We start from the raw sequence: 24,340 nt of genomic DNA on the forward strand, positions 1-24,340 counted from the left end.
TGTAAAGCACATGCCCCCTTCTGCCATGGAACAAAGCTGCCATTAACGGCCCCTGGGGAGCTGAATTATTGGGCGCTCTCTCCAAGGACAGCAGAAGGGGAAAAGGCAAAAAGCAGTCCGAAGTGGTGTGTCATCTCTCTAATAGGCCAGAGTAAAGGAGATGGCACCTCCCAAAATAGTTTCATCAAATAAACATGGGGCCCAACTAATTTATCTTGGTGGCAGCTCTCATCAGTCAAAACCAACCTTTGGAACTTTTGAATTCATTTCCTAATAGAGGATGGACAAAGGCTTACCTTCCTATAGACACATCATCAGGTTGATTGAAGAACTCCCCTGATCAATCTATTTGTTTGCAAATCTAATAAGTATACTGCCCAAGCCATTGTGCAAGTCATTGATAAAAAGAAATATCAAATAGCACAAGACCAAGTACAAATCACTGAGGCATTCAACTGGAGACCTCCCACCAAGGTGACATTGGTCCATCGTTGACTACTCCTCAGTTCAGCCATTCAGTGAGTCCTGAATCCTCCTATGTATAGTCTTTCCGTATCTCTGTCGTATCCATAAGAATAATAAGAAGCTTTGGTCAGCTATGCAGTAGAAAGTTAGAGGATTGAGTCTGAAATCCTTTGTCATTTGCCACCTATGTACTTTGCTGAAATCTAGGCAAACTATCTATAGCATTCACCAGATCTACTGGTATATATTTCTGGACGTGGGCTATTCAGGAATTTGTTTTACTTGATGATGCATATTGTTACAAGGGTTTTCTTTACTTTTTCTAATTGGGGGTATGTGGGAGGGAGAGAAAATAAATGCTGGTTAGCTAGAAATTAAATTAAACTTAATTTTCAAAAAAAATTTAAGTGAATACATTCTGGAATTTTGCCAGAAATACATGTCAGGTTCATAGACTCATAGGTTGTAATCTCCACTCTTTGTTATTGGTTTCTCTTTTTTTTTTTTTTAAATCAAGACAACCTTTGCCCTTCAATAGGTCTGCAACATCTCTCTCTTCCTCCATAATCTTTCAAAGATCAAAGCTAACAATGACTCAGCAATCATATTTACCATTTCTTTCAGTGTCTTGGGATATAGTTCATTGGGGTCTGGTGACTTAAATGAATCAGGCAGGAATAAAGGCAGAAAAATGGGTAATGAATTTTTGAAGAACAGAGGAGAGCTGAAGGAGCTCCCTTTCTTTTTTTAGCTCAGTTTTTCTTAAAGAAGTAAAAGGCAGTGGCAGCTAGGTGGTGCAGTGGATAAAGCACCAACCCTGGATTCAGGAGGACCTGAGTTCAAATATGACCTCAGACACTTGACACTTACTAGTTGTGTGACCCTGGGCAAGTCATTTAACCCTCATTGACCTGCTCCCCCCCAAAAAAAGGGAAAAAAAGAAGTAAAAGGCTCAGCCATGTGTTATTAATTGTGGGGGGTAGAGGTAAAGGTTAGTGCTTAGCACTTAGTAGGGACTGTATAATGCTTGTTCCCATCCCTGTCCCTTCCCTAGAAGATTGAAGGTTTGAGGAAAGTAGAAAAGGTTTGGGATAGTCATTGTGGAAAATGACATGGAGAACCAACAAGAATAAGGTATGAGGATCACCTTGAAGGCACTATCCATATTTTAACAACCTTTTTCTCCCATTTAATCCCTAGCATAGTCTTTACACATAGTAGGCACTCAGTGAATGAATGAATTCGGCACTACTTTATCCATGAAACATCTTCTGACTGCCACAGCCCTTGTGATTGGCTGCATTTCTTCTGTCAATTCCTATATTACTTGTAACATGTACTACATAATTTAGCATTAAATTATAAACTGTCATATCTGATTCCCAACTAGATTGTAAGACCTTTAAAGACAGAGACAGTGTCTTTTCCTCCTTTGCAGACCTCCACAATATCTAGTACAACAGTAACAGCAACATTGTGTGATAATCAACTATGATAGACTTGGCTCTTCTCAGCAGTGCAATGATCCAAGACAGTTCCAAAGGACTCATGATGGAAAATGTTCTCCACATCCAGAAAAAAGAACTGTGGATTCTGAATGCAGATTGAACCATACTGTTTCTACTTTTTTATTGTTGGGGTTTTTTTTTCTTTTTTGAGTTTTTTCCCTTTTGATCTGATTCTTCTTTTGCAACATGACTAATGGAGAAATGTGTTTAATGTGATTGTATATATAACCTATATCAGATTGCTTTCTGTCTTTGGGAAGGGAGAAGGAAGGAAGGGAGAAAAATTTGGGACTAAAAATCTTATGAAAACAAATGTTGAAAACTATCTTGACATATAACTGGAAAATAATAAAATACTTTTATGATAAAAAACCCCACAATATCTAATACAAACTAGGTGCTCAATAGATTGCTTTTTCCCTTATTGTTTTTCCTGATAACTTCTCTTTATGCCTTTTTTACATCATAATTATTTTTCAATATACCCACCCATTGATTGCTCCCTTGTAACAAGGAAGAGTTTGAGCAAACTCCAGCAAACAAAGCAAACTGTATCTTAACAAATACTTATTGATTTACTTGCCAAAATTTTTCCTATCTGCACATTGCTGGGTACATAGTAGGTCTTAGTAAAAGACATGTTGATTAATTGTTGGATGTGAGAAGAGCTTCACAAATAAAAAATGGTCATTTGTCTCCTTAAGTCCTATACTCAACCAGTGTTTTGATTTCAGTGTTTTCTGTTACCTTATGTTGGGAAACTCAGAAAATGAACTTGGAAATTGTTCCTATCTCTTGCAGAGTGTTCCATCCTGGGAACTGACATTGACCTTCAGATCATCGAAAATGACCCTGTGAGCATAGAGAGTTTCTTCAAAGCTTGGCTACAAGACAATGGGACAGACCAAGAGCACCTCCATCTCCTTCTTCCTTCACAGTGTTTCAGCAACTTCTCCAGTCCCAGAGCAGAACCAAGTACAGTATCCCCAGTATACACACAGGAAAGTCTATCTATCATAGGAATAGTGTAGCATTTGTAGTGAGAGGTATGAGAATGGCATGGTTGAGGATGGGAGAGTCTAGTGCATCAGAAGTTCTAATTATTAGTAAAGTGATGGGGGCAGCTAGGTAGCACAGTAGATAAAGCACCAGCCTTGAATTCAGAAGGACCTGAGTTCGAATCTGGCCTCAGATACTTTATACTTACTAGCTGTGTGACCCTGGGCAAGTCACTTAACCCTCATTGCCCTGCAAAAAAAAAAAAAAAAACAACAAAAAGTAGTAAAGTGCTATGTATCACCTGCATGGTTTACCAACTTAAAAAGATTTATGAAGAAAATAATCAAAGAATGAGCTCATATATGAAAAACACTTCATAAACCATAAAGTGCTTTACAAATGAGTCATTGTTATACAATGAAATATCAATTGTTTTAATTAATTAAACAATGCCGAACATGATTTCACATTTTTTATATATATAATATGTATCCCAATCTGATAGGGCTTCAGAAGCATCATTCTATCAGTCTGCACCATAGTGGTGAAGCACAGGCAAGGCAGTGAATAATCATTTCCAGTGGCTAGCATATGACTCAAACATAGGTAGGGTTTGTGGAATACCAAGTGGCTTTATAGCTAGTGAAGGAGCTCAGTGCCCTGTGGCACAGATACATGAAAGTTGTGGTGCCTTCTCCGTTCTGAGCTGCAGCTGGAGGGTTTCTTCTGCTAAAAGCAGAGCATCTGAGGAAGTCTGTACTTGTCTTGCTGACAACTTCATGTTTCAGCAGAGAGAGGAAGCAACAAACGGAACTGGACTTAATTCTGACCACAAGAAAGTTGGTGATATGGAAATGACAGGAACTGTGCTGGGCTGGCTACCCCAAAGGCTGCAGGCCTGAAAGCAGGCAGAGCAGGAAGCAAAGCATTACCTCATGCTCAATGTTTCCTGCCTTCTTTGGGTCCTCTTTGGACCCAAACACTGACCAGAATCCCCTCGTTAAGACCTGGACTTTCCCCAATGGCAACTTGGTCCTTGTTCCGCCTTGATTTCCTGGGCTGATTTCATTAATGCCCCTACTCCAAACTGGGCCTCATTCCATAATGACCCCTGGAAAACCCCACCAGTACAACCCCAGAACTTGGGGAGGAGGAAACAACTGTGACATCTGACCTTAAATAATTGCCTGAAAAGGGAATCCTGGACATTGTGAGATTTGCACCTTGAACTTTGGGAGAGCAGATTTCAAAGAGACTCTCAAAGGAAATGCCGATGGGAAAGACGAGGCTCAAAGAAACAAAAGTCTAATAATAAAGTCACAAATTGTAGAGATGGCCTTTGAGATCAGGAAAACATTGGTTCAGGTCCCAACTCTGTCTTCATTGGCAGTGTGACTTTAACCAAGTCACTTGAGCTCTCAGGATCCTAAGAAGATCCCTCTCCATATCCCCTGCACCCATGAATCACAGGCTTCATCCTATTCCATTCACAATCACAGATTAGGGGGAAAGGAGGAGTTGTCTAAAGACAAAGATATAGATTCACAAAAAGTTCTTTGGCTCATTTAGAAGTACATGTACAAGGGGAGGCTAGGTGGCACAGTGGATAAAGCACCGGCTCTGGAGTCAGGAGTTCCTGAGTTCAAATCCGGCCTTAGACAATTGACACTTACTAGCTGTGTGACCTTGGACAAGTCACTTAACCCCCATTGCCCCGGAAAAGAAAAAAAAGAAAACAAAAACAAAAGAAGTACATGTACAGCGGGGCACCTAGGTGGCACAGTAGATAAAGCACCAGCCCTGGATTCAGGAGACCTGAGTTCAAATCCAGCCTGAGACACTTGACACTTACTAGCTATGTGACCCTGGGCAAGTCACTTAACCTTCACTGCCCTGCAAAAAAGAAGAAGAAGAAGAAGATGTACAAAAATCAGAAGGATGAATAAAAGAAATGGGATGAACCTACAAAAAATCTTGTCAAGAAGACGAAAACCTAGAATAAACCAAGACTGCAAAACAAAGGGAAAAAATTTCGATAACATGAAAACATTGAGCAGTGTCCAGAAGAATGTGAAGAACAAAGAAGGGTAGGACTACTTTTTTCTTTAATTTTAATATATAACATTTTGTTTTTCCCCAGTTACATGTTAAAATAATTTTTATCACTTTTTTAGTTTTGAATTCCAACTTCTATGCCTCCCTTCCCCCTCCCTGAAACAGTAAGTAGTCATATTGGTTATACATGTGCAGTTATGTAAAGCATTTCCATATTAATCATTTTGTACAAGAAGACTTGAATTTTAAGAAAAAAATAAAAGAAAGAAAGTAAAAAAAAAACCATGCTCCAGTCTGTATTCAGACGATACTAGTTCTTTCTCTGGAGGGGGATAGCATGCTTCATCATGAACCCTTTGGGTTGCCTTAGATCATTGTACTGCCGAAAATAGCTGTCATTCACAGTTCCTCATCAAACAATATTGCTGTTACTGTATATGTTTTCCTGCTTCTGTTCACTTCAGTTTGCATCAGTTCATGTCTTTCCAGGTTTTTCTGAAAGCATTCTGCTTGTCATTTCTTATAGCACAATGATATTCCATCACCATACCACACCTTGCTTAACCATTCTCCAATTGATGGGCATCCCTTTGATTCCCAATTCGTAGTGGTAGGAATACTTCTTTTTTTTAATTAATAAAGTATTTTTTTCCTGTTACATGTAAAGATAGTTCTCGACTTTTGTTTATACAAGCTTTCCATTTTCAGATTTTTCTTCCTCCCTCCCCAGTAGGAATACTTCTGATGCCAAATGATAAAATGGTAACAGACTACAGAGGAAAAAAAGATTCCCCAACTCTGATTTTTTTTGTTTTAGCTTGTTTTCAGGAGGTCATCTCTATGATAGTCAATGGTCATCACACTGAAAAGAGTAGGACAGACATAGTTATGAAACCCATTTCCCCTTCTACCTCATCCTATATTCAAACTCATTCCCCCTGCCTATTCCTCTACTCAGCTTTTTTCATCATGCCCTGTTCTGTTGTAAGCAGACTTTTCCATGTTATCTACCTTTTCCACAAATATTCATTCCATCTTCTGACCAAAATGAAACCTTAATTTCCTTTGATGATAAAAATATGTCAAGGAAACTTCCAGTCTCTGCGGACTAAAGCAACAGAGGTGCATCTGAGAATTAACGAGTCTCTCAGAAAAATACTTAGAAGCTAACAGCCTGAAGCTAATATAAGGAAACTGCTCAGAAGTATTGAAAACAGACTCTAGAAGACAAATCTATTAGGATCCATCCGCTGCCAACACAGAGAATTTAACAGAAAGAGCTACCAGATTTCAGAGCTTCACAATCTAGAAGGAAATCAGAGTCTTGAAAGCAGCCAAGAGGAAGCAAGCTACAAACCAGCAAGCACAATTCAAACGTGCAAAGACAAGAAATGGAGGAAGAGGCCAAAAAGACAAGGGAAAGCAGGCTGTACTCCAAGATGAACAATCCTGGAAAATCAAGGCTGTTCCGACATGCAGAAAGGTGATTCTTTTATAATATCATAAACTTCAGTTATTTCCTAGTGAGATATCCAGACCTGGGCAGAACCTTTGGCCTAAAAATGGGTGAAACAGATGAAATTTAAACAAAGTAATCCAGAATTGGATGCAAAGAAGGATTAAGTGTTGACATTCTTAAGGAAGTAATAAGTGTTTTTATAACTTTTAAGTTAAAACTGGCATAAAGGTCACTGAAAAAACAAAGGCTAGGAATATAAGGAAAGAATGTTGAAAAAGGGAACAGATGGATTTAAACATCATCAAGACTAAAGGAAAGGGGCTGGTAGAAATTAATATTTTTTGAAATTAAGTGCCACAAATGAAGGTTAATCAAACAAAGAGGAGGTAAATGATTCTTAAACTACTTATATAGTATACCTAGAGGAAAATAAATGAAAAATATTTTAGACTGCTTCAGTAAAAGGAGAATCCGAGGATCTAGCTTTGGTGTGGGCAAGAAGGAAAGGGAGTGAAGTTAAATCATAACATTAGAATGTAAGTAGATACCCATTTTACATGATTTGGATATAAAGGGTGACATCATAAACAAATTAGTGGAATATGGAAGAAATTACCCATAAAATCTACTGAGAGGGGGAAAGTTCATGACCAGATGAGAGAGATAGATGTACACAGGAGAGAAAATGTATAATTTTGATTACATAAAATGTAAAAGGTTTTGAACAAACAAAACCAATGCGGCGAAAATTAGAAGAAAACTGGTCCAAAAGTCTTTGCAACAAGTTTTGCTAATAAAAGTCTCATTTCTAAGATATATAGGGAACTGAGTCACATTTACAAGAAAAAGAGCCACTCCCCAAATGATAAATGCTCAAAGGCTACGAATAAGCACTTTTCGGGGGAAGAAATCCAAGTTAGCAATAGCCATATTTTTGAAATACTCCAAATCTAATAATTGGATAAATGCAAATTAAAACAACTCTGGGGGTTTCATCTCACATCCATCAGATTGACTAAAGTTTTTATTTTTGTTTTGTGGGGCAATGAGGGTTAAGTGACTTGCCCAGGGTCACACAGCTAGTAAGTGTCAAGCGTCTGAGGCCTGATTTGAACTCAGGTCCTCCTGAATCCAGGGCTGGTGCTTTATCCACTGCACCACCTAGCTGCCCCTCAGATTGACTAAAGTGACAAAAAACAAAATTTTTTCATTCTGGAGTGGATGTGGGAAAACGGGACTGTAATGCATTATTAGTGGAGCTATGAATTAGTCCAACTGTTCTGGAAAACAATTTGGAACTACACCTAAAAAAGTTATTAAACTGTATACATCCTTTGACCTGCAATGCTACTACTGTGTCTGTGTCCCAAAGAGAACAAAGAAAAATATTTACAGCAGCTCTTTCTGTGATAAAGAATTGGAAACTGAGGGGATGCCCATCAATTGGGGAGCGGCTGAACAGGTTGTGGTATATGATTGTGATGGAATACTATTATGCTGTAAAAATTGACAAAGGGGACAGTTTCAGAAAAACCTGGGAAGACTTGTGTGAACTGCTGCAAAGTGAATGAGCAGAACTCAGAATAATTTATATTATAACAGCAATATCATAAAGATAATTGACTTTGAAAGACACAATGACCAGCTAAAATTCCAAAAAGCTCATGATGAAACATGCTTCCTGCCTCCAGAAGAAGTGATAGAGTCAGAGTGCAAATTAAAGCATAATTTCTTTCTTTTTCTTTATTTGTTTTTTGAACATGGCTAATAAGGAAATATGTTTTGCATAAATATACATGTTTGGGGCACCTAGGTGGCACAGTGGATAGAGCACCGGCCCTGGAGTCAGGAGTACCTGAGTTCAAATCCGGCCTCAGACACTTAACACTTACTAGCTGTGTGACCCTGGGCAAGTCACTTAACCCCAATTACCTCACTAAAAAAAACAAAAACAAATAAATATACATGTTTGTAATGGATTTTGGTTTTCTTGCCTTCTCAGTGAGTGCAAGAGGGGGAGGGGAGAAAGATAGAATTCTGAATCGAAACTAAAATAAAATTGAATTAAGAAGAAAAAACAATAAATGAGGCAGCTGTGGCTGAAAGATGCAGACCATAGTTCATGTCAGAAAAGAAAAAACAAGTTGACACTCATTGATTAGGGAATGGTTAACAAGTTATGTTATGAATGTAATTAAATATCACTGTGCTATAAGAAACAATGAATAAGATTAATATAGAGAAGCATAAGAAGACTTAGATGAACTAATACTAAGGGAACCTGAAAAACCACATACACAGTGACCACAGTGCAGAGAACAACATCTAAGATGCATATTCTGAAATTATCTTGACTAAGCTTGGCCTCAAACAAGCTAGGAGAAGATTCCTCCCTAGGTGTGGAACACTCAATATAACAGACTTTTGGGATATGTTAGATAGTTTTTCTGAGCTGTCTTTTTCCTTTCTCTTCTTTTCCTTTGCTGAGATACCTAGGTGGCACAGTGGGTAAAGGGCTGGACACCTGAGTTTAAATCTACCCTCTGATACTTACTTGCTTTGTGTCTCAGGCAACTTACAACCTCTGTTTGCCTCAGTCTCCTCAGCTGTAAAATATGGGAAATAATAGTATGCACCTTTTAAGGTTGTCGTGAGGATCAAATGTGATAATATTGGGAAAGTGCTTAACGCAGTGCCTGGCACATCGTTGGGTCTTCATAAATGCTTCTTTCCTTCTTTGTTTTTTCTTTATTATAAGGGGTGGTTTTCTGGGAGGTGTGGGAAGAATATAGTAGAATATACAAGTGATACAAAATCAAAAGATATATATGTGTATGTGTGTATGTGTCACACATATATGTATGTACACACACAAATATATTTAAAGATTAAATTGTTATAAAATGTATATGTTTGGGCTGGGTAGGAGGAAATGGGATTTGTGTTAGTGCAAGGGCCAATGGGCCTTACTGTTTAATAAGCAAATCAGTAGGGGAAAAAAGTAATAATAAGAGGATCTGATAGAGTAAAAACAAAACAATATAACATTATTGATTTGAAAATCCTAGAGAATAAACCAAAAAAGAGAAAATCAATAGCCTTGGTGAAGTAGCAAGATACAAAATAAATACACCAAAAATCATTAGCATTTTTGTATATTACTAACAAAAAATAGAAAAATGAGATAGAAGAAGGAATATGATTTCAAATAACAATGTGTATTAAATATCTTTGCTCACCTACCCAAGACACATATTACTTATATAAGTGCAACTTAAATACTCACATGGCACTGTACCTTCAATGGTGTGGATGTTCCTTCTAACAATACATATTGCACACCAGCCATGCCTGACTCCTTTATGCAATTCTTAACCCATAATATGACCAGAAAGCAATTTTAATAGAAATGGAGGAAGACTTCAAAAAGTAGAGGGACATTTGATGCTTTGCTTGCACCACAATGATTTACAGTGGTAAAAAAGATCATACCTCCCCAGTTAATCTGTAGATTTGCCACTATGCCTTTCTTTTTTGTTTGTTTGTTTGTTTGTTTTTGCGGGGCAATGGGGGTTAAGTGACTTGCCCAGGGTCACACAGTTAATAAGTGTCAAGTGTCTGAGGCCGAATTTGAACTCAGGTCCTCCTGAATCCAGGGCCGGTGCTTAATCCACTGCGCCACCTAGCCGCCCCCCACTATGCCTTTCAAATGACTAAAAGGCTATTTTATAGAATTAAAAAAAAACAAGCCAATAACAAGTTATATGGAAGTCTAGGAAAAGAAAAGTAGGAATGAAGGGGGCTTAGCCTTTAATGTGATCTCACATTAAAGTAGTAATTATCAGAATTGTGGTATTAAATATAAACTATAAAAACTGAATGGTTTGGGCAGCTAGGTGGCACAGTGGATAAAGCACTAGCCCTGGAGTCAGGAGTACCTGAGTTCAAATCTGGCCTCAGACACTTAACACTTACTAGCTGTGTGACCCTGGGTAAGTCACTTAACCCCAATTGCCTCATTAAAAAAACAACAAAACAAACAAACAAACAAAACTGAATGGTTTAACAATGGAATCGATAAATAAGCTAGACTTAGAAGGAAATGCCTAGGTCAACATAGTTTTTAATAAGCCCAAGACTATAAAGTACTAGAGACAGAGTAATAGTCAATAACTACTGGGAAAATTGTAGTATTAACAGTCTGTCAACCCAGGTGGTACAGTGAATAGATTGTCAGGCTAGAGTCAGGAAGATTTATCTTCATGAGTTCAAATCCAGCCTCAGACACTTACTAGCTGTGTGACCCTGGGCAAGTCACTGAACCCTTTTGCCTCAATTTCCTTATCTGTAAAATGAATTGGAAAAGGAAATGGCAAACAACTCCAGTATCTTTGCCAAGAAAACCCCAAATGGGGTCATGAAGAGTCAGACACGAATGAAAACAACTGAACTGAACTGAATTGTTCATAATTAATCATCTTCTTTTGTAAGATTTTACAAGTAAATGTATGTGTATGTATGTATACACACACATCTTTAAGAGGTGTTACTTTTGGCTTCCATCTCTCTCAACTTGATAAGTCAGTCAAGTAGTTGCTAACTAAGGTGTATGTGAAATGAATATGTCTTTCTTATATTTAATAACTAATTGGGGCAGCTAGGTGGCGCAGTGGATAAACACCGGCCCTGGAGTCAGGAGGATCTGAGTTCAAATCCGGCCTCAGACACTTAACACTTACTAGCTGTGTGACCCTGAGCAAGTCACTTAACCCCAATTGCCTCACCAAAAAACAAACAAACAAAATAACTAATTATTGTATTAGAACCAAAATTTTTCCCCTTTTCTACTTATGCATCTAGAAACCAACCAGTGTGAGAAATCTCTCTTAGAGATTTACCCAAGCCAAGACAGTCAAAGAAGTTCTAAGTTTAGGCTAATAGGTATATTCTTGCTCATTGTGTTTGCTCAGACAGGTCTGGAGGAATTGTTTCTCATTATGAAGACAGGTGATATTGAAACTGGTGTCTCTTTTACCAAGATTTGAGTGACCTAAGTTATTACCCCAGAATAACCCATCTCCCATTTTGTTAACCAATCAGAATTGAGTAGGCACCCCTTGGGAACATCTCTTCTTTGAAGGGCATATTAGCTGTGACCCCACCACTGCCATTAGGGGTCTTTGGTCTAAGAGAGACAGCCAAATGACCATTCTTTTATTAATAACTGGCTGGTCTTATTAATAAAATGATTAAACTACCCAGAAGCTATGTCTCTCAAACCTTTTTAAATGTCACAGGTGCTTTTAGGCACTTTTGGTCTCCTTGTTATGATGATTTGCATTGGTTAAATTTTGATATAAAAGTATAGCGGGGCAACTAGGTGGCGCAGAAGATAAAGCACCAGCCCTGGATTCAGGAGGACCTGAGTTCAAATCCAGCCTCAGACACTTGATACTTAGGAGCTGTGTGACCCTGGGCAAGTCACTTAACCCTCATTGTCCCACAAAAGAAAAAAAAATATATATATATATATACATATATATATAATCACTTCTTTTTTTGTGATGGGATTTAGTGCTTACCATGTCCAGTGCCTACCAATTATTTTCTTTTTTTAAAAAGTATCTATAATATAATGGTGTCTAACCTTATCTGGTACCATACAGCAAACATATTGCCTATGTTTCATTTCTCCCCCATTCACCAGAAGTGATTAAAAGAGGTGACCACTTTTAAAAGACCCAGTAGCAGATGCTCCAGGCAATTTAACTCCAACCCTATGGTTCCTATTTTTTTTTCTGTGTGGCTAGCAATTTGGTAAATTCCCAGGGCAGAGAACTCAAGTGGTTTCAAAACTAAGGTTATGCCATCAACAATCATAAAACAGTGCTCAGAATCACAAATAATCAAAGAATGAAAATTGAGGCAGCTAAGATAGCCCTTCAGTTCTTCAAATGAATAAATATAGTAAAAGAAAAATCATCATTGTTGGTAGGGTATGTGGCAGCACTACCACCACCACCCCTCACCAGCCATACTAATTTACTGCTTGTAGAGCAGTGAATTTATCCAACCATTCTGGAAAATAATTTACAATTACACAAGAAAAGTTAGAAAATTGTTCATAACCTTTGTGCCAGTGATGTCAGTATTGGGTTTTTACCCCCAAGGAGGTTATGACAATAAGAAAAATATCTGCAAAAAGATATTTATAATAGTGTTATTTACAAATGTAGCCAAAAAGTAGAAACCAACTGTGTGTGTAGTGATTGGGAAATGACTGAATATGTTGGGGTATATAACTATAAAATACTACTGCATCATAAGGAATGACAAAAAATGAAGAATTCAAAGAAATATGGGAAGAATTATATAAAGCCATGCAGCATGATCAAAACAGAATCAAAGAAAAATAGACACAATTACTACAACTATGTAAATGAAGATCATTTTTTGTTATTACTTGTAAGTTTTATTGATGTCTTTTTCTTTTTTTCCTTAATAGTATTTTATTTTGGGGCAGCTAGGTGGTGAAGTGGATAGAGCACCGGCCCTGGAATCAGGAGTACCTGAGTACAAATCCGGCCTCAGACACTTAACACTTACTAGCTGTGTGACCTTGGGCAAGTCACTTAACCCCAATTGCCTCACTTAAAAAAAAAAGGCAAAAAAAAATAGTATTTTATTTTTTTCTGGTTACATGTAAGGATAGTTTTCAATATTTGTTTTTATAAGATTTTGAGTTCCAAATTTTTCTCCCTCCCCAACACAGCAAGCAATATGGTATAGGTTATATATGTACAATTACATTAAACATATTTCCACATTAGTCATGTTGTGAAAGAAGAATCAGAACAAAAGGGAAAAACCTTAAGAAAGAAAAAAGGGGGGCAGCTAGATGGTACAGTGGATAGAACACCAGCCCTGGAGTTCAGGAGGACCTGCTCTCAAATCTGGCCTCAGACACTTGACACTTACTAGCTGTGTGACCCTGGGAAAGTCACTTAACCCTTATTGACCCACAAAAAAAGTTATTTTTCTTGTGTGACCCTGGGCAAGTCATTTAACCCCATTTCCCCACCAAAAAAGAAAAAAAAGAAAAAGAAAAAAGTAAAGTAAAAATAGTGTGATTCAACCTGCATTCAGATTCCACAGTTCTTTTTCTGGATGTGGAGAGCATTTCCCATCATGAATCCTTTGGAATTGTCTTGAATCATGGTATTGCCGAGAAGAGCTAAGTCTGTCACAGTTGATCATCACACACTGTTGCTGTTCCTATGTACAATGTTCTCCTGGGTCTGCTGGCTTCACTCCTCATCAGTCCGTTTAAGTCTTAAATGAAGATCATTTTATTTGGGTTTGTTTTTTGTTTTTTGTTTTTTTAGTGAGGCAATTGGGGTTACGTGACTTGCCCAGGGTCACACAGCTAGTAAGTGTTAAGTGTCTGAGGCCGGATTTGAACTCAGGTACTCCTGACTCCAGGGCCGGTGCTCTATCCACTGTGCCATCTAGCTGCCCCATGAAGATCATTTTAAATAGCAACAGAATTCAGATTAAAAACATGGGGTAATGTGGGTATTTAAACAGCATGTGCCCTTTCCTTTAACAGACAAAACTATTAACATAAAGTTGCAGGTACTGTCTAAATCACTTTTTTAATGTTTTGCTTTACTGATTGTGGGCCATACCATTAGAAAGACACTGGGGTCAGGGAAAGTTGTATGATGTGTTGAAACAAAAAATTACTAATAATTTTTAAATGATAACACTCCTTAAATGGAGGGAAAAAAGAATGAGAACATGGTGGAGCACTCCAGTCCAGCACTCAGGACAAGAATACAGCAATACCCATAGCTTTGGGATCCTCCCTCTGGCCAGGCCGAAGGACTTTTCATCCCTAGGCATGTCATGGGCAGACAACCCTCCTAGCCAGGGACGGTTTAAAAATAACGTCTTTCAAGACCTTGTTTTCCCTTCTTTGTCCCAGCAAGAACCCACAGTGAGGCCCTAGCCATCAGCTGACTCCCCACCTTCTGCTTTCCAGGCCTTCCCATTTCTGCTGTCTTATAGGAACTGGGCAGCTGCACGAGGAAAGTCCTGTCTGTAATTGGCAGAGGGCCCCACTCCAGGTTATAGTGTTGGCTTCCTTTCACACGGAAGACGTATGTTCCCCACAGACAGATTAAAAAGCCAGATCACTCATATAAGTGCCAAAGCAATACAGGGCTCCCAGTGTGCCAGCTCATTACCCATCAAAGTGAACGTGCTGCTAAAGCCACGAGAGCAAGGGCACCCTAGCTGCAAGGGGTCCTACGGACCGCTGCTTCCTCCCAAATGAGTCCTGCCTTCAGGCAGTCCGTGTTCCTCCTCTCCCTCACCAACCTGCTGCCCAACCCTTGGCATGCGTGCTCTTTGAACTGTGAAAGAAGAATGGGTGGATGCCTCCTAATTGCATGCCCTGAGGGAGGCTGTGACCCACAAGCCTTCCCTCTGCTGCCTGTTTTATTGCAGTGTGTCTGAAATGTGATCTTCAAGAGCGGCTTCTTAACCCAGCCCTCCTCCCTGGCACAGCAGAGAGCCCCAGAGGAGACCTCAGCTCATTCTACCAGATGGCCCCTCAGTCAGCAGCATCATGTTACCGACTCCGAGTGATCAAGTAAGGTACCAGAGTGTCCCCAGCCACCCCTTAGTCCCCATCAGTGCTGAAAATGAGTAGAAGGAGCGTTGGATTTGGAATCAGAGGACCTGGGTTTGAATCCTCCCATAAGCAAATCAGGGCCTCACTTTCTTCATCTGTAAATTAGAGGATTATATAAACTGAACTCTAAAATCCCATCCAGTTCCTAATCCTATAATGCTGATGAAATGAGGGAACTTTCTACCCCACTTCAAGTTGCTTTTGTTCCTCTCCAGGCCCTTAATAAGGGACTGGCCTAGAGGTTTTCAAAGGAGAGAAGATATTTTTGTGTAGCTAGAGAGGGTAGGAGGGGGTAAAAGCAACTTCATTTATATTCATAGCTATGCTCTTTAAATAACTAATCGTTACTCTCATTTTTTGGTAGCAGAAAGAATTTCCACCAGAAAAGCAGAAACTTTGGCTGTCTCTAAAAATATTAGCAAGAGATCAAGATCTGGATTAGATTGAGGGAAGTGGGAATGATGGGGAAGGAATAAGTAGGAAAGCCTCAACTCTGCTGCTTACTTACTGCCTGTGTGACCCTAGACAAGTCAGTTCTTTCCACTCTATAAAACAATGGTGTTTGAATAGATGATCTCATAGGTACCCTCCAGAACTAAATCCGTGATCCTCTAAGTTGTTGCAGTGACCTGGGGACAAGGAGGAGGGGAAAGAGTTGAGAGATGATTTCAGTGCTAGGTACGAGCAGTGATGGAGACATTGAGAAGTGGCCCCATCTCTTCCCTTTCCATTTCTTCCCCTTGAATTTACTCTGAGAAATAATTGCTGATTGTTGGCCTGACTTTGAGATTTGGGAAATGCTAAAGGGAGTGGGGGGAGGGGGAAGCAGGGAGGAGGGGGAGGAGGAGGGGGAGGAGGGATAACTCTGCCTGTGCTTCATCTGGCTGGGGTGTCTGCATATTCTCCCTGTGGGAGTATCTCCTTCCACGTGTGTAGTTCTAGGGCACCACCATCACTGTACACATGCTGCCTACGGAATCATCCTAACCATGGTGATCACTTAGCACTCAGAAACCTCCAGGGAGCTCATACATCAAGGGAGATGATGTGCCCAAAGTGCTTTGCAAACCCTAAAGCTCTAAGTAAATGTCAGCTTTCATGATCAGCTCATCTTTTCCACATTATTGTTATTATTCTACAGATTCCTATTGCCAGTTAAACAAAGTACCGACTCCTGCCTCATTTAGGCCTCTCCACAATCTGGCTCAAACCGACCTTTCCAGCCTCATCTCATTTTATCTTTCTTAGTGTAGTCTTCCGTTCCGATCCAGCCCTCTCCCAGGCCCTGCAGGGAGCTCTTTCCTACCCAACTTCACTTTCTTCTAGGCCCTACTCAGGTGCTGCTTCCTCCATGAATCCATCTTTGACCCCCCACCCTGAGATGGAAGTGATCTTTCAGATCCCAGGATATGCCTGAGAGGGTCTGGGCCCTCGTGGTGACTACTTGGATTTGGGCCCAGTTGGGATACACTTGGATACCTCAGAAAGTCCCTTCTGTCTCTGCTCTCATCTTGTCCCAGGGCTCTAGAATCCAGGGGAGTCTGCGAGTCGGTGACATATGGACTGCCACTCATCATCAGGCCAACAAGTTGTTGGCAGCTGGACTGGGATGAGCTAGAGACAAACCAGCAACATTTCCATGCTTTGTGTCACAGCCTGCAGGTAAGTTCCCGTGGCACTGGGTAGCAAGAGGTGGGAAAGCTGAAGTACCAGCCATCAAACAGGCATGAGCCCCCAAATCTACACCAACCCCCCTAGAGCCAGGATGCCGATGTGGGGGGAGGGTGCTCCCTATGGTAATTACAATCACTGTACCTTGCTTCAAGGTCCTGGGTCAACCTGTTCTGCTCTGTTCTCACCCCCCAGGCCATGACACCCTTGTCCCTTATAGAATCCTATCACTGTGACTTCCCCAGGTCCCAGGCAGGCTCAACTATGTTTGCCCTAAGTGATGGTATTCCTACTCAGAGCTCTCCAGCCCTCACTCCCTCACCCCCTGGTACACATGCCCTGGGTCAGCCTTGTGTCCCTGTGGAGTTAAGGAGAGACTCCTACATCTAGGGCAGATCTGGTGGTCTAGGTTTCTTTCTGAAAGACTCAGAGTCCCTCAAATCAATGTCAGACCACTTGGAAATCCCCAGTTTGTTAAACTGAGCTCTCAAGTATCAGGTGGCAAATGGCCAGAGGGAAGAGAAGATGGCCCAAAAGATACATGAAAAAACCAAGGTACTGACACTGGGAAAGCAGCACAGAGAGTGCAGGTGAGTTCAGGCACACTCAGGGGAAACACTAAAGGTGGGGTCCAAGTCAGCTGGGATGAGGGATCAGGAAAGAACTTTCAGAGGAGGCAAGTGTGAGCCTGAATGTGGAAAGGAGAAAGGAAGAAGGGAGGGAGGGAGAGAAGCATAAGAGGGAAAAGAAGGAGGGAAGAAAAGGAGGAAGGCAGGAAGGGAGGAAGGGAGGGAGGAAGAAGGAAAGACAGAGGGAGAAAGGGAGGAAAGGAGGAGAAGGAAGAAGGAGAGAGGGGCAGCTAGGTGGTGCAGTGGATAGAGCATTGGCCCTGGAGTCAGGAGGACCTGAGTTCAAATCCAGCCTCAGACATTTGATACTTACTAGCTGTGTGACCCTGGGCAAGTCACTTAACCCCAATTGTCTCACCAAAAAAGGAGAAAGGGAGGGAGGAAAAAAGGGGAGGGAGGAAGGCCCCCAAACTGGCTGCCAGTGTTGGAAGAAGAGCATTTGCTGTGGGGGGAAAGGCCTGAACAGAGAATCTCAAAAATGCCTCCCCAGGGATCGGAGGTCAGCCTCAGTCAGGGAGGAAGCAATGTGCGACTCAGTGCGGCCATCTGGTAGCCCCTCTGTCCTGCGTGTCGTCGTTGCTGAGCTGTGTCGGTCATGTCCGATGCTTCATGACCCATCCGGGGTCTTCTTGGAAGATAGTGGGATAGTTTGCCCTCTCCTTCTCCGGGGCATTCTACAGATGAAGGAGCTGAGGCCAACAGGGTGAGGTGACTTGCCCAGGGTCACACAGCTAGTGTCTGAAGCCAGCTTTGCACTCCCTCTGCTGTGCCCCCTAGCCCGCTGCCCACTACTACTCTGCATCCCTAGTCTTTGATATGTTGTAGCTTCCTTCGGAATGTGAGCTCTAGAACAGAGATATTTCTGCCTCTCTTTGTAGCCCCTTCACTTAGCACAGTACTAGGCACATAGTAAATGCCTTATTGAGGGGTTTTTTAGAGAAATAACACGCAGCTTTCCAGAGAAACCTTCAGGCCACGCAGACATTGCTCAGATCCCCTCTTAGACCCCTCGAGCAAGGCAGGGCCCAGCTATGTGCCCCATTCGACACAGCACGTGAGCTCCTCCCTGCCTGGCCTGGAGGTGCAGCAGGAAACCACATACAAGTGCATGGAGAGACAGGAGGAAAGACCCAGCCCTGAACCCAAGCCACCGTGATCTTCCCGGAGCCCTAAACCTGGCCACTCATCGCTGCATTCACTCACACGCTTCACTTCAAAGCTGCTTCTAGATGTCTAGTCTGACAACCCTGGTATACCAGCACTCTACTAGGGAACCCAGAAGGAGGGATTAGGGCAGAAATTGAAAGAGCTTTAGAGAGCTTTAGAGAGCTTTAGAGAGTGGAGTTCCCCAAGTTTAGCAACAGCAAGTAGTCCTTCCCGTATTCCTCCACCACCACCCACCCACTGTTATCATGAAGGATCAGCGTGAGGCCTGAGCACTATAGTTGCCAGCCAGCGTAGTTGGAAGGGAGAGAGAAGGGAACTGGGGGCTGTAGTATGGAGGAGCCTTGAATGCCAGCCAGACTGATATGTGTTCTCCAGTAATTCAGGGAAAGGCAGGTCCTTGTGGAAGGTAGCCCAGTGGGTGCCAAATGGCCTGTGGCTGGAGGAGCAGGAATGTGAGCAGGCTGGGGTCCTTCTAGAATGATCTCTTCCCACAGGGCCTGCCAGGCTGTGTACATAGCAGAGGCTGGCTCTCTTTTCCAGCTGTACCCCCTCTGGGTGTAAATGGGGGAATCACTGCTCTCTCTTTAATAGACTTCCCAAGGGAGAAGCGGCAATGTCCACACCTGGATCATTGGTACATTACGTCAGCTCCGCATTCTGATGTCCTCTTCTGTTCAGTGGGGATAAGAACACCTGCGGTATTTGTACCACATTGGGGACCTGCTGAGAGGGCTAGAGAAGGATGAGCTCTCATCATCATTGGTGGTGTTACTGTTGTTTTCATTATTATTTATTGTCCCTCCTCATAGTCTAATTCTCTCTAGCCTAGCCCAGCAGGCTCTATCTCAGTTACTCTCCCCACAACACTCAACCATTAGGGGTGCCCTCATCCGGATCCCTCTCCAGAGTGACCAGGGTGGAGATTTGATGAGGAAGAACAACCCCAATCAATAAGTAAGGGGAGTCCTGAACCCATGCAGAGCTACAGTCTGTTGAGGGAAGGCCAATCTTAAAAGGACATGAACAGGGGCAGCTAGGTGACACGGTGGATAAAGCACTGGCCCTGGATTCAGGAGGACCTGAGTTCAAATCTGGCCTCAGATACTTGACACTTACTAGCTGTGTGACCCTGGGCGAGTCACTTATCCCTCATTACCCTGGAAAAAAAAAACAAAAAAGGACGTGAGCAAAAGTCAAATGGAGGGAACATCCAACCTCGGCACCTACCAGGAGTGGCACAGACCCATGACAGTGTGGATTGACTCCACTTCATCTTGAGCTCAGGAGGCCAAAAAATAATGGCATTTCTCTTATGGAGACCTAGAACCTCCTGCTAAAGGGCTTCAGTGGAGCAACCTCTCCCCACAGCAGCCTCCCTGACAAGTTGGGATCCAGCCTCCATAGTAAGACTTCTAATATTGAGGCTTTACAGAGTGCTTTTAAAATGTTGATCTCACTTTGCCTATTATTTTTCTGTATTGTTAGCCCCATTTTGCAGGTGATGAAACATACTAGGAGAGTTGAAGTAACTTGTCTGTGATCTCCAGCTAATGAAGGGTGGGAATTCAACTCACACCCAGGGTTCTAGCCTCATCTCCAGGTCTCTTTTCACCACATCAGCTGTAAAAATATTGTCAGGCAAGCTGAAGTCCCCAATGAGCTAAGGTTTGTGAATAATGCAAAGCCAACAAAAAGGAAGTGACAGGCCCAGCACTTGAGGAAGAGAGAGTAATGTTAAAAAACAACAGAGAAAACAAGAACAGCTTCTGTCTTCTCTGACAAGGGCAATGATCTGGCACACAAAAGCAAGAACAAACGTTGTGCTAGGAAATCAAAGCCCAAGAATTTCCTCAGAGGGGGCGGCTAGGTGGTGCAGTGGATAAAGCACAGGCCCTGGATTCAGGAGTACCTGAGTTCAAATCCGGCCTCAGACACTTGACACTTACTAGCTGTGTGACCCTGGGCAAGTCACTTAACCCCCATTGCCCCACAAAAAAAAAACCAATAATTTCCTCAGAGAGGCTCCAGCAACTTGAAATAAATTTGGGTCTCTGGGCTCAGATTAATTATATGCCCAAATGCTGAAAGAACTTGCCCTGTCATCTCTGTCAGGGCTCACTGAATCAGGGAGAGAGGAGGAAGCTCCAGAGACAAGCCCATGTTGTCCCAGTTTTCAGAGAGGAGGATAGGATGAACATGGGGAATCATGGGCCCAGGGAAGGTTTTTCTGTCTCTCCTCACACCAGTATAGAGATGATCGAACAGTTTGCAGCCGCTGATCACTGGGACATATCAGAATAACTCAGACCAAACAAACCTCATTTCCCTCCCAGTCAGGATCACTAGGTTGAGAGATCATAAGTGTGGTGTGGGTTGATTTCAGCAAAGTATTCAACAAAGTCTTTTCATGGTGTCCTCATGAACACATGGAAGAATGTGGCCTGAATGACAGTACAATGAAATAGATTCGTGGCTAGCTGAGCAACTATCTAAAGATGATCTGGGGCATCCTTCAGGGTATCCTGTTCCCTGTCGCTGTTCCTAGAGATGGATGGGAAGGTGGGGCCAGCAAACTGATGAGGCCAGAAGTCTTCCCTGGCACTAACTGAAAGGTAGCAGAGGATGACACTGTAAGATAAGGTATGAGGGAGGGGGCAGGTCTCCTAAGGGGGAGGTGATCAAGTGCAGTGTCTTGGGAAAATGCATTATATCAGATACTAGTGCTTTCTTAACCTCCCTCAGCCTGTTTCCTCATCAGTAAAATAAGAGGGCTGGGCTAGATGCACCCTGAGGTCCCTTCCGCCTCTACATCCTACAGAACCTGGATCAGGAGCAAGAAGAGGCTTTCCTTACACTTGTAGGGCACGTCAGCAGAATCCAAGGAAGGAAGCAAGTCCAAGGCTACAAGGCTAAGTGACAGTCAACCAAAGCCAGATAAGCAGAAGAGCAAGCGAAAATGGTTGAGTTCAAGAGAAGCTTTCCATAAGACTTGAAGCAAATATTGTGGCAGCTGGGTAGCACAGCGGATAGATCACTGGATCTGGAGTTCAAATCCCACCTCAGACACTAGCTGTCTAACCTAGGCGAGTCACTTAAACTCTGTCTGCCTCAGTTTTCTCAACTACAAAATGAGGATAATAATAGCACTGATTCAGCCTCAGACACTTGACACTAGCTGTGTGACCCTGGGCAAGTCACTTAACCCTCATTGCCCTGCACAAACAAAAAAATAAATAAGCCAAAAAAAATAATAATAGCACTGATCTCCTTGGGGTGGTAGTGAGGCCCAAAGGAGATAATACTTGTAAAGCACTTAGCACAATGTCAGGCTCACAGTAAGTGCTAGCTATATCAATGTTAGCTGCTGCTGTTGTTAGCATTATTATATTCTTCCAGAGGAACCGCAGGTGTGAACAGCTCCCTGTCTGCTCCCACTACCTTCTGAAGGGGAGCTGGGCCTCTGGGAGGTTTCCCTAGAGTTACCAGAGCGCTTCATACTTGGGCCTTCCCCATCATCTCTTCCTCATCTTATGCACCAGCCTCTTCTCTCTTCTTTAGACACTGGAACTTATCAGGGGGTTCCAGAACTGAACACAGTATTCAAGACATGGCCAGACAAGACCAAGTGTAATTTTGAACGCACTTACCATAGTGTATGTTCACTTACTACATAGAGCTCACAAGACCTAGAAGCCCCAGGACTTTTTCATATGAACTTCAATAAAATTTCTCCCTGTTCTGTTCCTAGACAAGTGCTCACATTGATCTATGTTAAATTTCATCTTCTTCCACTAAAGGTCTTCTCAGATACCTCCTTATGTCAGAAAGGTCAGTGAAGCATTTTTGGTTCACCCACCAGGCCTCTAAGCTAGATTCTAGGTATATTCAAAAGACCAAAACAAAATGCTAGCCCAAGTGGACATTCTCAAGAGCTCTGCAGGTTCCGTCAAACAGGAAAAAGTCTGAGTAAGAACCCAGAAGTCACACAAAGAGCAACCTAACCAGGCAAAGACAAGCTCATGGGTAGGTTAAGCACCAGAAGAATTTGGAGGAGGAGAGAAGGATGGGACTATGTCTCATGAAACCATCTTCTCAAGTGAAGCCAGCCCGTGATTTCTGTGGAAGAAGGAGCTAATGCAGCTGAGTATCCAACTCAAAACAAACATTCACCAAGTGCTTCCTACACACAAGACACTGTGCTGAGCCTCAGGAATGAAAGTGCCTGCCCTCCGGGAGTTTACCTTCTTCTAGGTCCTCAGAGTATTGATGGAAGTTTTGAATTTTTTTTTCAGGATTCAGTCCCTAGTTCCAAACTCTTGAAATCACTTTCTTTCATCCTGTTATTCTTTTTTTTTCCCTTATTTTTTTTGTTTGGGTTTTGGGTTAGGCAATGAGGGTTAAGTGACTTGCCCACGGTCACACAGGTAATAAGTGTCAAGTGTCTGAGGCCGGATTTGAACTCAGGTCCTCCTGACTCCAGGGCTGGTGCTCTATCCACTGCCCCACCTAGCTGCCCCCTCCTTATTTTTTTTAATTTAGGTTTTTATTTTCCCCCAATTACATGTAAAAACAATTTTAACGTCCATTTTAAAAACTTTGTGTTCCAGATTCTCTTCCTTCCTCCCTTCCCAGCCCCACCCTTAAGAAGGCAAGCAATTCAATATAAATTATCCATATGTAATCATGTAAAACATTTCCATTTAAGCCAGGTTGTGAAAGAAAACTGACCAAAAAAAACCTTGAAGAAAAATAAAGTAAAAAAATTATGCATCAATCATTATTCAGTTCTTTCTCTGGAAATGCATAGCATTTTTCATCTTAAGTCTTTAAGAGTTGTCTTAGGGGCAGCTAGGTGGCGCAGTGAATAGAGCATTGGCCCTGGAGTCAGGAGGACCTGAGTTCAAAGCCAGCCTCAGACACTTAACACTTAATAGCTGTGTGACCTTGGGCAAGTCACTTAACCCCAATTGCCTCACCAAAAAAAAAAAAAAAGAGTTGTCTTAGATCACTTATTCTTTACATTAGCACTCTGTGTCCTCTCTTCCCTCCCCCCTCACCTCCTCCCCGCTTCTCCCTCTGCCTTATTGTCTTATGTTAGCTTCAAGTGCTGCATTCTCATCCAAGCCATGGTCCACCCCTACAGAATTGTTTTCTTTTGGCTTCTTTCTGCACCATTTCTTTCATCCTCTCTAAGAAACTAGAATGTAGGGGGCAGCTAAGTGGCACAGTGGATAAAGCACCCACCCTGGATTCAGAAGGACCTGAGTTCAAATCTGGCCTCAGACACTTGACACTTACTAGCTGTGTGACCCTGGGCAGGTCACTTAACCCTGCCAAAAAAAAGAAAAAAAGAGTATGGAAAGGTTTTACTTGGCATTTTTCTAGCAGAAAGACCAGCTGCCTTTGAAGCAGATATATTTGGTTATCATCCTAACCAGAAAAAAAAATAAATAGTTGGAATCCTACAAGTTGCTGTATGTGTCAGTTCTCTTGCTCTCCTTGATGAATTCGTCCTGGAAATCACCATAGAAAATTACCCATTTTCCATTTCTGTTTTGATTCAAACTCCTGGAAATACCATTTTTAAGCCTGTCAGGCCTTCTCTCTGCTGTTTGCTGCTCACCTCCAAGACTGCCATGGCCTCCTAGCTAGGGCAGACACACAACACAACAGAATTCTCCCTCTATTC

General features: G+C 41.9%; 1 protein-coding gene across 1 annotated transcript in view; it reads left to right on the forward strand.

Moving 5' to 3' along the window:
* Positions 1 to 24,340, forward strand: part of LOC122732425 (meiosis 1 associated protein) — a 109,367-nt gene that overhangs the window by 77,610 nt on the left and 7,417 nt on the right. Inside the window, exons 4-6 of the mRNA XM_043972558.1 lie at positions 2,775 to 2,948; positions 14,998 to 15,142; positions 16,705 to 16,846. Of these exons, the coding sequence (XP_043828493.1) occupies positions 2,775 to 2,948; positions 14,998 to 15,142; positions 16,705 to 16,846 (461 nt within the window). The remainder of the gene's footprint in view (positions 1 to 2,774; positions 2,949 to 14,997; positions 15,143 to 16,704; positions 16,847 to 24,340) is intronic.

Source organism: Dromiciops gliroides, chromosome 6 (genome assembly GCF_019393635.1).
Source record: "Dromiciops gliroides isolate mDroGli1 chromosome 6, mDroGli1.pri, whole genome shotgun sequence".
Classification (NCBI taxonomy): domain Eukaryota; kingdom Metazoa; phylum Chordata; class Mammalia; order Microbiotheria; family Microbiotheriidae; genus Dromiciops; species Dromiciops gliroides.